Genomic DNA, 17,880 nt, shown 5'->3' on the forward strand with positions numbered 1-17,880 from the left:
AGCTTGCACACTGCGCTAAGTATGTGAACATTACCGTGAACCACCCACAGGTGCGTGTGGAGATGTGCGTCTTGGCTCATTTCTGCCAGTAGGAGATGTTAGATTTCATTTCAGGAGATAAACTATATATTGGGATTTTTAGGATGTCAACTATTAGAAAGTAGTTTTCTTTAATTGCTAAAAATATATACCATTTGACTAACACCTACTAAATGCTGCATCATTCAACAACCAAGAGAGCTCCCCTCAAAGTTCCTACATCTGCAGAGGGAGGGCAGTCATGGGTGTTTCAATCTAAGATATTCCACTTAAAATATAGCAAGAAATTCAAGGGTCTCCTCCTTAGACTTTACCTGGCCTCACCCAAAGTCATGTGTCTGAATTCTATCACTTATACGTGGATTTATTTATTCACATATCTCATTATCTCTGGCAGGTCCTCCTGGGGACCCTGGGTTCCCTGGCCGCTTTGGCGAGATGGGGGCCTTTGGACCACCTGGCCTCCCAGGTCCACCAGGCAGACCTGGGGAAGCCTGTGCAGGTACAAACCCACTGTTTTTTCTGCATGCCGGATTTCCTACATCAATGTCTGCACCAGGGTTCTCAACTCTAGCTTTGACACTGAGTCCTTAGGAGTATTTAAAAAATGCTGAGGCCTGGGCTCACCCCAGACGAGGAATATTAAACTCTCAGGGAGGGTGGGCCCTGCATTTCTAATGTGCAACCAGCATTTAGAACCAATCACTCGCTTCAACCAACCAATCACTTACTTAGAAGAAATACAGGTTCCTCCCCTGCAACCCGACAGTAGTCCATCAGTACCATAGGATGTTGGGGGGAATGCATGGGTTTAAACAGGACTTCCATGAGATTGTCACAGGCACGTAGATTGGAAACTCAGTATTTCCTCTTGTTTTCCCACCCTTCTGAAGGCTTTCCCTGTGATATGTACTTGCAAAGTTCTATTCATCCACCTATGCCCCAACTCAAATCTCCTACATGAAATGTGGAAATAAAAATTATGATAAAAAATAAAATTAAGATGCAGTTTTACTTTAAGAAAAAAAAAAGGCCTTTCTTATTCCCCCAAAATGAAAGCAAAATCAAGAAAACCATAAGATCTAGTGACATTGGACAAAAAGCCCAGAAAAGAGCCCCATTGACAGAGGATTTTGAACTCTTTCAGGTCTGTGCTAATATTCCCAGGAATAGAAGGCTAGAGAGTTTTGCATCCTCTGAACACTGAAGAACTGATTAAAAAGTCTTGGATAAATGTCATTTTCTCCAGCTCGGGTCTCTTGTTATTTATATTGGGGAGTAAGAAGTTACTCATTCACTAAAAACAAAACTTTAATCTTCCTTGAATCTTGTTTTCACTATGTAGGATCTGATGACCACAAAAGTAATAGATTTTTCTCTGGTTCCTTTAGCTTTTAGACAGCATAATCTTGGTTTAATTGGCCCAGGATTCTATGAACCATGTAGAGAATCCTGCTGTCTGGAAAGTACTTACTCTGGTTTAAATTTCTACCTTCAAGCTTATTTACAATAAAATAGTGTCTCCAGAAGCTTGAAATAACAACTTAAGGGTAGCAATTAACAAGTGGCTCTAGAAAATTCAAACCCAAATATACAGGAACTTTCTTGATTCCAGAAGCCTTTTTTTTTTTTTTTTTTTTTTGACAGGCAGAGTGGACAGTGAGAGAGAGAGACAGAGAGAAAGGTCTTCCTTTGCTGTTGGTTCACCCTCCAATGGCCGCCGCCGGCCGGCGCGCTGCAGCTGGTGCACCGCGCTGACCAATGGCAGGAACCAGGTACTTCTCCTGGTCTCCCATGGGGTACAGGGCCCAAGCACTTGGGCCATCCTCCACTGCCTTCCCTGGCCACAGCAGAGAGCTGGCCTGGAAGAGGGGCAACCAGGACAGAATCCGGTGCCCCGACCGGGACTAGAACCCGGTTTGCCGGTGCCGCAAGGCAGAGGATTAGCCTAGTGAGCCGCAGAGCCGGCCTCCAGAAGCCTTTTCAAAATGAATTTAAAAGCTTTCAAATCTTGACCATGACACATAATTAAAAATGCATTTTATTTTGCATTGGATTTATATTACACAACCATACCCATATATATAGTATGCACATATACAGATGATTGAAACTTAAATTTTACAAAATAATACCTTATTGGCATAATGTTCACTATTTTCTTTATTTTTAAAGATTTATTTCATTAATTTGAAAATCAGAGTGACAAAGAGTAAGAGTAAGGGAGAGAGAGAGAGAGAGAGAATCTTCCATCTGTTCTTTCATTACTCATCAAATGGCTGCAATAGCGTGGGCTGGGCCAGTCTGAAGCCAGGAGCCTGGAACTCTATATGGGTCTCCCACTTGGGTAACAGGGACCCAAGTACCTGGGCCATCTTCTACTGCCCTCCCAGGCACATTAACATAGAACTGGATCAGTAGCATAGTAGCTGGGACTAGAACTAGTGTTCCTAGGCCATGGCTTATCCTTCTGTGCTGCAATGCTGACCTGATGTGTTCTGTTTTCTATTTATTTCATTTTCATATTTTTATTTATACTGGCTACAACTTGATTGATTTCATGTGCTGCTAGTGTGTACTCGAGGCTGCAATGTTCCATCCTGTTGCAAGAAGGTTAAGTGTGCTCCCCAGCACTGGAATGACTCAGCAGACATCATGGGGCCATCTAGTGGAATCCCAGCTGGCTCTTAGTAATGGCAGGAAGACAAGATGGCACCACATCCAAGTCCATTTGTTCTGAGCTACAAAGTCAATGCCCCTTACCACACATATTTAGTCTCATGAGTACTTATAGTATTTTCCATGCAGTAAGCAGAGTCTTGGAGTTGGACATTTCTAATTGAGTCTAAGCCTTGCCATGTGGTGGAGTCCACATAATATAGTGTAATGTAGTAACATATTCTTGGTTTATTCGCAGACCAAAAGTATTCCAGTTTCAACTGCTTACAAGCTATGTGACATTGGATAGTTATCCAACCAGTATATTCATCTGTAAAGCAGAATTTTGTTAGGGTTGAAAGAAGTAATATGTATATGGTCTTTAGAATACCACCTGATAAGGGCTGGCATTGTTGCGTAGCAAGTTAAGTTGCTGCCTGGGATACTGGCATCTCATAAGGGCACCAGTTCGTGTCTCTGCAGCTCTGCTTCTGATTCAGCTCCTGCTAATTTGCCTGGAAAAGTAGTAGAATACAGCACAAGTGTATGGGCCCTTGCCGCCCACATGGGAGACCTGGTTGAAACTGTTGGTTCCTGGCGTCAGCCTGGTCCAGCCCTGGTCATTGTGGCCATCTGAGGAGTAAACCAGGAGATGGCAGATCTCTCTCTCTCTCTCTTTTTCTCCTTCTCTCCCCCTCCCCCATTCTGCCTTGCAAATAAATAAATAAATTGTTTTAAGAATACCACCTGACATGCAATAAAGATGCAATATGTTAGCTATTAACATCATTACTCATATTTGTCCTAAACCTTCAGTGTGTTATCTATAAGAAGATACAAACTTTTCAGGTGACATGAGAAGTAAAGATAATGTTTACAAATTCATGTGAAGCCCCAGTAGATATGCATGCAATAATGATTGATAGCCATTCATTTAACCAGCATGTTGTGTTATTGATGACTGACAGATTTTGAGTTGCCTATTGTTGAACAAATTACCCACAATATGGTTTGAAACAAGGATCAGTACTTTGCCCCTCCCTCCCTTTGCAGTTCAAGAGTTCAGCAAGAGCTAAGCTGAGTAATACTGGCTCAGGGATTTTTCTGTATGATTGCAGCACATAGCAGCTGGACCTGAAAGATAAGGCCTGGCTGGGGCATTTCTCTCCTACATCTCCCATGTGGTCTCCGGGCCTCTCCATGTGGGCTCTGGACTTAAGTTAGGCTTCCTACAACATGCGGTCTTCAGGGCAGTGAGATTACTTGTGTGGCAGCTCAGGACTCTGGTCCCAAGTGCTTGAGCTCACAAGGTAGAAGTTGAACCACCTTTCAAAGATGCTGCATTTTAGGGGAGGCAAAACCCCACCTTTTGATAGGGAAATATCAAGATTTTAAGAGAGCACAAGAGGCCAGAGCTGTCCTGGCTGCCATCATTGAAAAGTGCAATCTTTCATGAAGAGATTCTCTAAGTAGGCAGGCTTAGGTAGAAGCTATGAGAAGCAGCCGCTCTCAGATGAAGGCTTTCTACTGTTATACTGTCATTAAGACAGAAACACCAGCACGGAGGAGTGGGATGTCGCGGGAATTGGGGGTAACACTGACCTGCTGTGCAGGATACGTTCTGACCTCATCTGAACACACTGGACATCTGTGTGTTCACTGAGCATGTGTGACTGTTGGGATGTTCCTAAGCTTCTTGCAGGATTACTGATTTAACATTTATAACAAACCTATAACATAGATGCAGAGGAGTCCATAAGTAAAATTACTAACTGAAATTGCCATGAGTACAGGGAGCCAGGCTGGATTCAAACTGGGTACCTCCATGCTTCCTCACCAACCTGGGCAGCTGTGAAATGGATGGCATTTTATGTCCTACATGGATGATTATATGAGTCTGTTTTTTATCCACTAAACATGCTGATATGCTTATTCCTATTATTTTCACCAAGTTACTGGTGTAGAAAGATTGGAGAAGTAATAATTATAATTAAATAAAATGGATTTCTTATCCAATAACCCTAAAGAGTGGGAAGAAGTTAAGAAATTTCTTATCCAATAACCCTAAAGAGTGGGGAGAAGTTAAGAAATTCTCAAAGGGGAAACTTGTTGAAATGAAATGGACACTATGAGAAACAGTGACTTGATCAGCTCTTGTCCTGACGGTTGATGTACAATGTAATACTTTATCCATTTTAGTATTTTTTTTGTTCTAGTACCGTTGGTTGAACTCTGTAATTAACACACAATTATTCTTAGGTGTTTAAATTTTAACTGAAAAGTGATCCCTGTTAGGAATTTGGAAAACATTATACTGAGTGAAATAAGCCAATCCCAAAGGGACAAATACCACTTGTTCTCCCTGATAGGTGACAACTAACTGAGCACCAAAAAGGAAACCTGTTAAAGTGAAATGAACACTATGAGAAACGGTGACTTGATCAGCCCTCCCCCTGACTGTTGATGAGCAACTTAATATGTTATCCTTCTTAGTATTTTTTTGTTTGTTCTACTTAATACTTTTGGTTGAATACTGTAATCAATACACAATTCTTCTTAAGTGCTGAAACTTAACTGAAAAGTGATCACTGTTAAATATAAGAGTAGGAATAAGAGAGGGAAGAGATGTGCAATTCGGGACATGCTCAAGCTGACTTACCTCAAACGGTAGAGTTAGAAACATACCAAGGGATTCCAATTCAATCCCATCAAGGTGGCATGTACCAATGCCATCTCACTAGTCCCAGTGATCAATTTCTGTTCACAATTGATCATAATGATAGGACTAAGAACCAAAGGGATCACAGAAACAAGAATAGTGTCTGCAAATACTAGCTGATAGAATAAAAAGGGGAGAGAATGATCCAACATGGGAAGCGAGATACACAGCAGACCCATAGAATGGCAGATGTCCTAAACAGCACTCTGGCCTCAGGATCAGCCCTTAAGGCATGCGGATCTGGCTGAAAAGTCCATGAGACTATTCAGGCATGGAAAACCAAGACACTCTGGGGAAAAAACAAAAAAGAAAACCTAAATGAAAGATCTCCACGAGTGAGATCCCAGTGGAAAGAATGGGTCATCAAAGAAGGAGGTACCTTTCTCTGAAGGGAGGAGAGAACTTCCACTTTGACCATGGCCTTCTCTAAAAATGATCAGAGTCAGTGAACTCAGGGGGCTCCATAGCCTTGGCAACTCATGACAAGAGCCTAGGTTGATTACTGATGCCATAAACAAAAGTGTCAATTTGTTAAGTCAACAACAGGAGTCACTGTGCACTTACTCCTCATGTAGGATCTTTGTCCTTAGTGTGCTGTACATTGAGATTTAATGCTATAACTAGTACTCAAACAGTATTTTTCACTTTATGTTTCTGTGTGGGAGCAAACTGTTGAAATCTTTACTTAATGTATGCTAAACGGATCTTCTGTATATAAAGAGAAACGAAAATGAAGCTTGATGTGAATGGAAAGGGAGAGGGAGTGGGAAAGGGGAGGGTTGCGGGTGGGAGGGACGTTATGGGGGGGAAGCCAGTGTAATCCATATTCTGTACTTTGCAAATTTATATTCATTAAATAAAAGTTAAAAAAAAAGAAATTCCCCCAATCTGTTGACTTCCACTTGTGTACATATTTCACAGGAGTCTAACATTGATAGCTGGGATATTCAGCTGCTTTAGAGCTACATTTTTCCTTTCTTTTGTCAAGTACAGTTTATTCAGGTTATTGTGCTATAACTCCTGCTTCAGTGGCCAGTAATTTTCTTTGTGGAAAAAAAAAGTTTATGCATCACCTGTTATTCATGTGTGTCTGTATTATTTTATGGATTTATTTTTAAACTATTATCCTGTCTTCAGCACAAAAAGTCAGCAAATTATCGGTTTATTCCATTGTCAGTCTCATACCTTGAGAAATGGCCCATTTGTATTTTTTTTCCCAAAATAAATGTTTTATTTAATGAGTATGAACATTTAAGTACAACTTTAGGATTCTTCTCATCACAGCTGCCCACCCAACCACTTCCACTCCACTTCCTCCTCCCTCTTCCATTCCAGTCCCATTCTCCACTAAGAAGAAAAAAGAAAAGCTGTTCCTTAACAGTCAAGACAAGGGCTGTTCAAGTCATTCCTTGTCAAAGTGTCAATGTCACTTCCACAGATTTCCTTTTAGGTGCTCTACTAGTTATCACAGATCAGGGAAAACATATGATATTTAGCCCTTTGGGACTGACTATTAATCCTTTATCAATTGTACAGTTTGCAAATAATTTCTTCCATTTTGTCAGTTGCCTCTTCACTTTCATGAGTGTTCCTTTTGCAGCACAAAAGCTTCTCAATTTGATGTAATCTCATTTGTTGATTTTAGCTTTGATTGCCTGTGCCTCTGGGGTCTTTTCCAAGAAACCTTTGCCTATGCCAAGGTTTCCCCAATGTCCTCTAGTAATTTGATTGTATCAGGTGATAGATTTAGGTCTGCAATCCATTTTGAATGGATTTTTGTGTAAGGTGTTAAGTAGGCATCTTGCTTCATACTCCTGCATGTGGAAATCCAGTTTTCTCAGCACCATTTCTTGGAGAGACTGTCCTTGCTCCAGGGATAGATTTTAGCTCATTGGTCAAATATAAGTTGGTTGTAGATTGATTTCAGGTGTTTCTATTATGTTTTATTGGTCTATCCCTCTATTTTTGTACGAGTACCAGGCTATTTTGATTATAACTGCCTTGTAGTATGTTCTAAAATCTGGTATTGTGATGATTCCAGCATTGTTTTTGTGGTATAAGATTGCTCTAGCTATTTGAGGTCTCCTGTACCTCCATATGAATTTCAGCATAATTTTTTCTAGATCTGAGAAGTATGTCTTTGATATTTTGATAGGTATCATATTGAATCTGTAAATTGCTTTCAGAAGAATGGACATTTTGATATTGATTCTTCCAATCCATGAACATGGAAGATATTTCCTTTTTTTGTATCTTCTATTTTTTCTTTAAAGTTCTGTAATTCTCATCGTAGAGATCTTTAACATCCTTGGTTAAATTTATTCCAAGGTATTTGATTTTTTTTGTAGCTATTGTGAATGGGATCAATATTAGAAGTTTTTCTTCAGCCACAGCATTGACTGTGTATACAAAAGCTGTTGATTTTTGTGTATTGATTTTATATCCTTCTACCTCACCAAACTCTTTCATGAGTTCCAATAGTCTCTTAGTGGAGTCTTTTGAATCCTCTTTATATAGAATCATGTCATCAGCAAATGGGGATAGTTTGACTTCCTCTTTCCCAATTTTAATCTCTGATTTCTTTTTCTTGTCTAATGGCTCTGGCTAAAACTTCCAGGCCTATATTCAATAGCAATAGTGAGAGTGAGCATCCTTGTCTGGTTCAGGATCTCAGTGGGAATGCTTTAATATTTTTCCTATCGAATAGGATGCTGGCTGTGGGTTTCTCATAAATTGCCTTGACTGAGGAATGTTCCTTCTATACCCAATTTGCTTAGAGTTTTCATCATGAAAGGGTGTTATATTTTATCAAATGCTTTCTCTGCATCTAAGGAGATAATAATGTGATTATTATTCTTCAGTTTGTTAATGTGATGTATGCTGTTGACTGATTTGTGAACGTTGAACCATCCCTGCATACTAAGGATAAATCCCACCTGGTCTGAGTGAATGATCTTTCCATTGTGTTGTTGGATACATTTGGCCAGAATTTTGTTGAGGATTTTTGCATCTGTGTTCAACAGGGAATTGGTCTGCAGTTGTCTTTCTGTGTTGCAATTTTTCTGGGTTTAGGATTAAAGGTGATGCTGGCTTCATAGAATTTGAGAAGATTCCCACCTTTTCAATTGATTTGAATAACTTGAGAAGAACTAGAGTTATTTCTTCTTTAAAATTCTATTAGAATTCAGCAGTGAAACCATCTGGTCTAGAGTTTTATTTTGTTGTTGTTGTTGAGAGAGTCTGTATTACTGATTCAGTTTCTGTCTAAGTAATGGGTTGGTCTAGGTTTTCTATGTCTTTATGGCTCAATTTAGGTAGGTTGTATGTGTCCAGGAGTCTATCCATTCCTTCTAGTTTTCCCAGTTTGCTGGCATACTGCTCTATGTAGTAATTTCTGATGATTCTTTTTATTTCTGTGATGTCTGTTGTTACATTTCCTTTTCATCTGTAATTTTATTGATTTTGGATCTTTTCTCTCCTTTTTTTGGTTAGATGGGCCAAAGGGGTGTCAATTTCTTTTCCTTTTTTTTCAAAAAAAAACACAGCTCTTTGTTTTGCTGATCTTTTGTATTTTTGTTTCAATTTTGTTGATTTCTTTATCCTTTTTTTTTTTTTTTTTTTTGACAGGCAGAGTGGACAGTGAGAGAGAGAGAGAAACAGAGAGAAAGGTCTTCCTTTGCCGTTGGTTCACTCTCCAATGGCCGCTGCAGCCGGCGCGCTGCGGCTGGCGCACCGCGCTGATCCGATGGCAGGAGCCAGGAGCCAGGTGCTTTTTCTGGTCTCCCATGGGGTGAAGGGCCCAAGCACCTGGGCTATCCTCCACTGCACTCCCGGGCCACAGCAGAGAGCTGGCCTGGAAGAGGGGCAACTGGGATTTTTTATCCAATTTTAATTATTTCTTTTCTCCTACTAGTTTTGGGTTTGGTTTGCTGTTGTTTTTCTAGATCCTTGAGATGCATTGATAGTTTATTTGGCGCCTTTCCAATTTCTTGGTGTAGGCACCTACTGCTATAAACTTTCCTCTTAACACTGATTTTGCTGTATCCCATAAGTACTGATTTGTTGTATTGTTGTCTTCATTTGTTTCCAGAAAAGTTCTGATTTCTCTTTTGATTTCTTCTATAACCCACTGTTGATTCAGGAGCATGTTGTTCATTCTCCATGTGTTTGCATATGCTCTAGAGATTACTGAGTTGCTGATATCCAACTTCATTGCATTGTGGTCTGAGAAGATGCATGGTATGATTTTGATTTTTTGGAATTTGCTGAGACTTATTCTATGGCCTAGCATGTGGTCAACCCTAGAGAAAGTTCCATACATGGGTGAGAATAATATGTATTCTACAACTGTAGGATGAACAGTTCTATAGATATCTCTTAGATCCATTGGATCTATGTATCAGTTAACTGCTGTTTCCTTGCTGATTTTCTGTCTGGTTCATCTGTCCACTGCCGAAAGGTAGGTATTAAAGTCCCCCATTACTATTGCATTTGAATCTATGTGTCCCTTTGGATCCCTTAACATTTCTTTTAAATAGCCAGGTGCCATATAATTAGGTACATATATATTTATAATAGTCACATCTTCCTGTTGAATTGATCCCTTAATCATAATTTAGTGTCTTTCTTTGTCTCTTTTAACAGTTTTTCTGTTAAAGTCTATTTTGTCTTATATTATGATGGCTACACCAGCTCTTTTTTGGTTTCTTTTAGCCTGGAATGTCTTTTTCCATCGTCTCACTCTCAGTCTGTGTGCATCTTTGTTGATTGGATGTGCTTATTGTAGGCAACAGATATCTTCTGTTTAAGGAAGGTTGGTGACCAATTCTTTCTGATTGTCATGGAAAATCTTTTTTTTTTTTATCTTTTTATCTTTTATTTAATGAATATAAATTTCCAAAGTACGACTCATGGGTTACAATGGCTTTCCCCCCCATACCGTCCCTCCCACCCGCAACCCTCCCCTTTCCCACTCCCTCTCCCCTTCCATTCACATCAAGATTCATTTTCGATTATCTTAATATACAGAAGATCAGCTTAGTATACCTTAAGTAAGGATTTCAACAGTTTGTTCCCACACAGAAACATAAAGTGAAAAATAATAGATGATTTTTTTTAAATGATGATGAAATCAGATCAGACCTATTGTCATGTTTAATCCCAGTGAGAGTCAAGTTGGGAATTGATAATTTCTTTTTTTTTTTCTTTTTTTTACAGAAGATCAGTTTAGTGTACATTAAGTAAAGATTTCAATCGTTTGCACCCCCATAGAAACACAAAGTGAAATATACTGTTTGAGTACTCGTTATAGCATTAAGCCTCAGTGTACAGCACATTAAGGACAGAGATCCTACATGAGGAGTAAGTGCACAGTGACTCCTGTTGTTGACTTTACAAATTGACACTCCTGTTTATGGCATCAATAATCTCCCTATGCACCAGTCATGAGTTTCCAAGGCTATGGAAGCCCCTTGAGTTCTCCGACTCTTATCTTGTTTAGACAAGGTCATAGTCAAAGTGGAGGTTCTCTCCTCCTTTCAGAGAAAGGCACCTCCCTCTTTGAAGACCTGTTCTTTCCACTGGGATCTCACTCACAGAGATCTTTTTGCCAGAGTGCCTTGGCTTTCATGGAAAATCTTTATTTCACTTTCATTCACAAATGAGAGCTTTGCAGTTTATGGTATTCTGGGTTGACAGTTTTCTTATCCTAAGACTTGGAATATATCTCACCATTCTCTCCTAGACTGTAGGTTTTCTGATGAGAAGTTTGCTGTGAGTCTAATGGAGATCCTCTGAACATAATCTGGTGTTTCTCTCATGCACATTTTAGAATCTCTTCTTTGTCTTTTACTGTGGAGAGTTTAATTGCAATATGTCGTGGTGAAGATCTTTTCTGGTCATGTCTATTATTGGTTCTATGTGCTGCCTTGTACTTGGATGTCCCTTTATTTTTCCAAATTTGGGAAATTTTCTGTTATTATTTCACTAAAAAGGCCTTCTAATCCTTTCTGTCTTTCCATGCCTTCAGGAACTCCTTGAGCCCATATGTTGGATCATTCGATAGTATCCTATAGATTCTCAACAGTGTTTTTTAGTTTTTTAATTTCTTCTTGTTGTGTTTGGTATGACTGCATAGTTTTCTGTGGTTTGTCTTCTTAGTCAGATATTCTTTCTTCTGCTTCACTGATTCTGTTGTTAAGGCTCTCCCCTGCATTTTTTATTTGTTCTATTGTATTCTTCATTTCCAAGATTTCATTTTGACTTCTCTTTAAGATCTCAATTTTGTGGGAGAAATTTTCTTTCATGTCATGTGTGGATTGCATTAGTTCATGAATTTGCTTGTGATTACTTCTAACTAATCCTATGATAAATTTTTTGAATTCCATTTCTAGCATTTCTTCAGTCTCATCATCTTCACAATCTACTATTGAGGTGTTTTGTTCTTTTGGGGGTTTCATGTTGTCTTTGTTATTCTTGTTTCTTGGATTGATGTGTTTGTTATTTGGCATTTGTGGGGATGTTCATTTGTTTCTTCTTTGTGTTTTTTTTTCTTTAGTGTCTTTTATCTTTGAACCATGTCTGAGTAAATTAGTGGAGTGTCTGCTTTCAGGGAATACCTCACTTTCCCATGCTGGTGTGGAGGCTCTCTCCTGATGGGTTCCTAAATTGTGCGGGTCACATAGGTTCACAGTGTTCCTCCAGATTACACAGAGTTTCCTCTGCTGTTTTCTCCCTCACTCTTCCCCTCACTTCTTTTTTTCTACTTCTTCTGAGCACTGTCATCTAGAATAAGGAGCAGTTTTGTTGCAATATACTGACATGAAAATTGTATATCTTTAAAATTTACCGCTTGATTTTATGATATACATATATGCTGGAAAATGATGGTCACATTGTAGCTGATGGCATATCTGCCACTTCTACATAGTTCTGCTCTGTGTGTGTGGTGGTAGAGGGTGCAGGGGAGTAAGATTTAACTTACTAAGTAAGTAAGGAAGCTCTACCCTCCTAGCAATTTCAAAGCTACAATACAGGGACCAGAGCTGTGGCATAGCAGGTAAAGCCACAGCCTGCAGTGCCAGCATTCCATATGGGCACTGGTTCAAGTCCCGGTTGTTCCACTTCTGATCCAACTCCCTGCTAATGTGCCTAGGAGAGCAGCAGAAGATGGCCCTGATCCTTGGGCCTCTGTACCCAACTGGGAGACCCAGAAGAAGCTCCTGACCCAGTTTTGACCATTGCAGTCATCTGGGAAGTGAACCAGCATATGGAAGACCTCTCTTTCTCTGCCCTTGCCTCTCCGTCTCAAATAAATCTTAAGAAAAAATAGCTGCAATGCAGAATTGTGAATTATCATCCCCATGCCATGTATTAGGTCCCCAGAATTTACTCATCTGGCATAACTGAGACTTGTTACCCTTTGGCCAACATTACTCCATTCACCACACTCTCTAGTCCCTGACAGCTATCATTCTACTCCTGTATACGAGATTCTGAATAAAAGTGCGGTCATGCAATGATTTCACTGAGCACAGTGTTCTCCAGCTCCACCAATTTCCCTTAAAAAGTCTGTGATCTAAGGAAGAACATACTGACTTTGATTTCTTCTACAGAAACATGTATTTTGAGAATAAATGTTGTTTTTATTCTCAATTTCTTTTGCAGGCATGATGGGACCCCCTGGACCACAGGGGTCTCCCGGTTCTCCAGGCCTTCCAGGGGCAGCTGGCATTCCTGGGAGACCTGATTCTGCTCCCGGAAGACCAGGGAAGCCAGGATCACCCGGCCTTCCTGGAGCACCAGGACTGCAAGGCCCCCCAGGATCAGATGGTGAAGTTCTCCTTGTTCACGTTCAGTAGTGTTTATGCTGCCTTGGACATCTGTGGTATCATTTCTAAATATGTTAAAAGTTAAAGCTCTTGTGTAAACAAAATGAAATTAGACTATGATATGTGCAATTGTTCCATTGTGAATTTAATAGTGAATAATAGAATTTTGTAAGTTAATACAGTTTTAAGTATGGTTTTTATTTTTATCGGCATTACATAGTACTAGTACGAGTCAGACTGTTCTACCAGATCTGTTTTGAGGAACTGAAAAATCAGTGCAACCCCGTTCCTGCTTCTTCATCTTCAGAGGCCATGATTACAACCCCTGCAGCCAGATCTCTTGTTTGCTTCTCTATTGCCATTCAGCATACTTGCACTGCTACTTCTTAATATTTCAGTTTGAGCATTATCTTTTGACTCCCTCCTACAGAAATCAAGTTGGGCTTTCATTCATCATCACTCCAAAAAATATGTACATTTTCTACTTCTACAGCTATTGATACATTTATTGCTATAGTTTTGCTTACATAAACATTCAGTGTTTACACTGAATGGTTGTATAAGTACAATGCACTAGCTGAGCCATATAATAGTATGTATTATTACTTTTCCAAACAACATTTTACAAATTATCTTGTTTTCTTTTTTCTTGGTATTTTTGTTTGGCTTTTAGCATACCTATTATTAACTTAACCTCAAATCATCCAGTATTATGTAAATCTCATCATTATGTACTCTACCTCATTAAATATTCTATCAGTATTATCTCTTTGAATAAATCTCTTCTGGAGTATTTTTTTTTTTCTTATTCAAATTAGGTCAGGTTGCACTTTTGATCTGTTGCTCAGATGCTCTCTTGAGATCTTCCTTTACCTTTGTCCTCAGAATTTTCTCTCTCTCCTGACTCCACTTCTCCACATCCTCCATTTCCAACAGCATGTATTACTCCCGGTGGTCTACCCTCTCATTTTATACTGCCCAAGAAAGGGTATAAATAAGAGGATAAAGTTGGGGGAATCATACTTGCCTGAAAATGCCTTTCTCTACTGAGGACTTTGATAATCTGGCTAAATATTAAATTCTGGTTTGGAAATCTTTACTCTTAGGAGTTTTCTGTTTTCTGACCTCCAGCATTGCTACCAAGAACTCCAGCAGCATTTAGATACTTGATTCTTGGTTTGAAACTGATTCTTATTTTTGGAATCTTAAAGGAGCTTTTCTTTGTTTTCTGGTGTGTTAAATTTAGTATGTGACTTTGTGTATGTATAATTTCATTTACCTGCAGGCACTCTGGACAATTTCAATCCAAGATATGTCCCTCTTTTCTGGAACACATTTGTAAACTATTCCATTGAAACATTTCTCCATTTCCCCCTCTTTTTTCCTCTTTTTGTATTTTATATCTTCTTGTAGAAAACTAGTCTACATCTTGTAGAAAAATCCTACATGTCTCCTCACCTCCCCTCCCCCTTTACTCTCTGCCTCCTCATTTTTCTGTAACATCTTCTGGGAGATTTCCAGAATGACTGTCTTCTAACTCTCATGAATTTTTAAATTTCTGCTATCATAAGATACATATTCTGTGTATGATTTCCAAGGACTTTGTTGTTCTCGCCTTCTCATTTATTGTTTTCTTTTCGCAGTCTGTGTTCAGGGGAGGAATATCTATTTCTCCTACTATTTTAATTATATTTTCCTTTGAAAGTTTTCTTCTTGCTACATTGTTTCTTTCTTCCAATTCTTCTTGTTACTGTTATCATTGTATGCTGTTATTTCTTGTTGCAATTTTGGGAAAGCTATCTTCAGATCTAATTGGTTCTTTATTATGAGCCTCAAAGTTCTACTTCCTGAGCTCTAGGGTACATTTCTGATGAAAAGTTGGTTCCTTATTAGATTTACCCATTGCCTGCTCAGAATTAGTTCTGCTTTTTTGGGTCTATTAAATCCTTCTACAAATTTTTGCTGCTGGTTCCTCTCCCCTTTTCTTTATACTTTTTTATTCTCTGTCTTCTACTGAGATTTGGGGAGAATACTGTTTGCATCTTATGTGTCATTTTTAACTTGCTTTCTCTGAAATTTTGCTTTTGCAAGGCCTGCTTTATGCTTTCTCATTAACTAATGATTGATAGTTGAAGAATATCTTTGCCATACGCTGACTCAATGTTTTAAATTTGTTTGGTTTTGCTAGGTTTGTTTGTTTCTGTTATTCATTACTTTGTTTTGCAGCCTGGTAATTCAAGGCTGAGATTAAGGATGACTTTATAAATGGTCACAGGAGGAGAAGCATGCCATGACTGTTATTAGGTCTATATGTATTTATTTTCTTAGAACAGAGAGAAAGACTCCTAGGAAAAGAGTGGAACAAAGAACGGGACTGGGAGGGAAACCACAGGGGAAATGGGTGTGAATGCAAGAGCAGTTTGTTCTGTAGGAAACATTTACAATTTGTGTGTAATTCTCTCTGCCCACCCCTTCCCCACCACACAGTGGTATATTGTCGTGTTGGGCGCCCGGGACCACATGGAATAAAGGGCAATGTGGGTCCTCCAGGAGGAAGAGGCTTAAAAGGAGAAAAAGGCAAGTAGGAACCTAAGGCAGAATTTCTCTAGGACAACCACATGGCGAGAATTGGGGGTGGCATTTATGAGATATACAATGTGACATCACATTCAGATTTATTACTCCTCCTAGGTACACTCTTTTATGTGCTATGATGTGACTAAAAGTCACCAAAAAGTCAAAACTTTCTATGTTGGAGTATAAAGGAGACACTCAGCCTGCCGTGAAATTTATCCCCAAATGAGGACTTTGCATGGGGTCTCCCTGATTCCTCGAAAGTGGCACAGATAGCACAGTATTGATGTTTCATACCACCTTTTGTGGGTGGGCCCCATATCTCCCACATTTATCAAAAGTCAATTACAGGCTGGTGCCACAGCTCAATAGGCTAACCCTCTGCCTGCGGTGCCGGCACACTGGGTTCTAGTCCCAGTCGGGGCCCCGGATTCTGTCCCGGTTGCCCCTCTTCCAGGCCAGCTCTTTGCTGTGGCCCAGGAGTGCAGTGGAGGATGGCCCAAGTCCTTGGGCTGTGCACCCCATGGGAGACCAGGATAAGTACCTGGCTCCTGGCTTCGGATCATCAAGGTGTGCTGGCCACAGTGCGCCAGCCGCAGCGGCCATTGGAGAGTGAACCAACGGCAAAGGAAGACCTTTTTCTCTGTCTCTCTCTCTCACTGTCCACTCTGCCTGTAAAAAAAAAAAAAAAAAAAAAAAAAAAAAAGTCAGTTACTCTGTGTTTTCCATTCTAAATTGTTCAGTGTCTTTTTGACCTGAGGTTGGTTGGGTATGAGAATACAAACACAGCTGAGGAGTATGACTTTCCTACAGGTGTGTTAAGACTGACATTCCTGGTGATTTGCAAATGCCTTGTGGTGAATTTTCAACTTTAAATGCAATGAAAATAATGCTCTCTCAAATAATATTTTGTATCCCTAACCATTCAGGGTTTATGCTCTAAGCAATTTATTTTATTTATTTTAATTTCATTTGGTTTCTTCAGTAAGGCCAATTTTAACTTTTAAAAATAACAAGTTGTTTCTTTAGTAGTATTTAGACATCAGCTGTTCCCCAGAATTTGCCAGGATGATTTTTAAAGTTTTATTTATTTATTTCAAAGGCAGAGTTACAGATCGGGGGGGTGAGCAGAGAGAGAGAGGTCTTCCATTTGCTGATTCACTCCACAAATGGCTGCAGCTGGGCCAATCCAAAGCCAGGAGCCAAGAGCTTCTTCCAGGTCTCCCATGTGGGTGGCAGGGGCCCAAGGAATTGGACCACCTTCCACTGCTTTCCCATGTGTATTAGCAGGGACCTGGATTGGAAGTGGAACAGCTGGCATTCAAACCAGTGTCCATATGGGATGATGGCACCATAGGTGTTGGTCTTACCCACTAAGCCACGGGGCCAGGATAATTTTTTTAAGGCACAAAACACTCCGCTTGTTGAGAAATAATAAACCCATCCCACATGTCCCCTGTCTGGATATCCCATACCGTGCCACACGCTGCCCCAGCCTCCACTTCACATATTATCAAATGCCTGCACAAGAATTGTACACATCAGATCATTTCTGTTCTTTGCACTGTTGGTATTGCATTAAGCAGTAAAGCTCCTGTTGAGGATTTTGTACAGGAAATATGACAAACTGCCTTTTATCTTCTGTCTAGGAGACGAAGGACTCTGTGCCTGCAGGCATTGTCCTGGGGGCCCCCCTGGGCCTCCAGGATCTCCTGGGAGGCATGGCAGTAAGGGGGACTTGGGACCCCCTGGTTGGCTTGGAGAAAAAGGTGATCCAGGCCCTCCTGGTGCTGAAGGATCTCCAGGGACACCAGTGAGTAACTCTTGCTTGTCACAGTCTTTCTAATTAAGAGAGACAGATACAGAATTCCATGTGCCTTTTTATAATTTATAGTGATATATATCTTAAGGTTTGAACCTATAATCATATTAATGACTAAAAAAATCTGTATTAATTCATCTATCCATCCATCTATCCATCCAGTCATAATTCATTTATTCAACTAAGTAGTATTTATTGAGTGCTCACTACTTCCCAGACTCTTCCAGATGGAGTGGATA

The 17,880-nt window shown here is 39.8% G+C and overlaps 1 protein-coding gene across 6 annotated transcripts in view; it reads left to right on the forward strand.

The window, feature by feature from the left end:
• COL4A4 (collagen type IV alpha 4 chain) overlaps positions 1-17,880 on the forward strand; it is a 184,696-nt gene that overhangs the window by 93,103 nt on the left and 73,713 nt on the right. For all 6 annotated transcript variants that reach the window (XM_070070110.2, XM_089328924.1, XM_070070107.2 and 3 more), the window contains 4 exons: positions 437-541; positions 13,082-13,246; positions 15,733-15,822; positions 17,469-17,632. In XM_070070110.2, the coding sequence (XP_069926211.2) occupies positions 437-541; positions 13,082-13,246; positions 15,733-15,822; positions 17,469-17,632 (524 nt within the window). The remainder of the gene's footprint in view (positions 1-436; positions 542-13,081; positions 13,247-15,732; positions 15,823-17,468; positions 17,633-17,880) is intronic.

The sequence above is a fragment of the Oryctolagus cuniculus genome, chromosome 3 (assembly GCF_051225735.1).
Source record: "Oryctolagus cuniculus isolate XC-2025 breed Fujian yellow rabbit chromosome 3, ASM5122573v1, whole genome shotgun sequence".
Lineage (NCBI taxonomy): Eukaryota > Metazoa > Chordata > Mammalia > Lagomorpha > Leporidae > Oryctolagus > Oryctolagus cuniculus.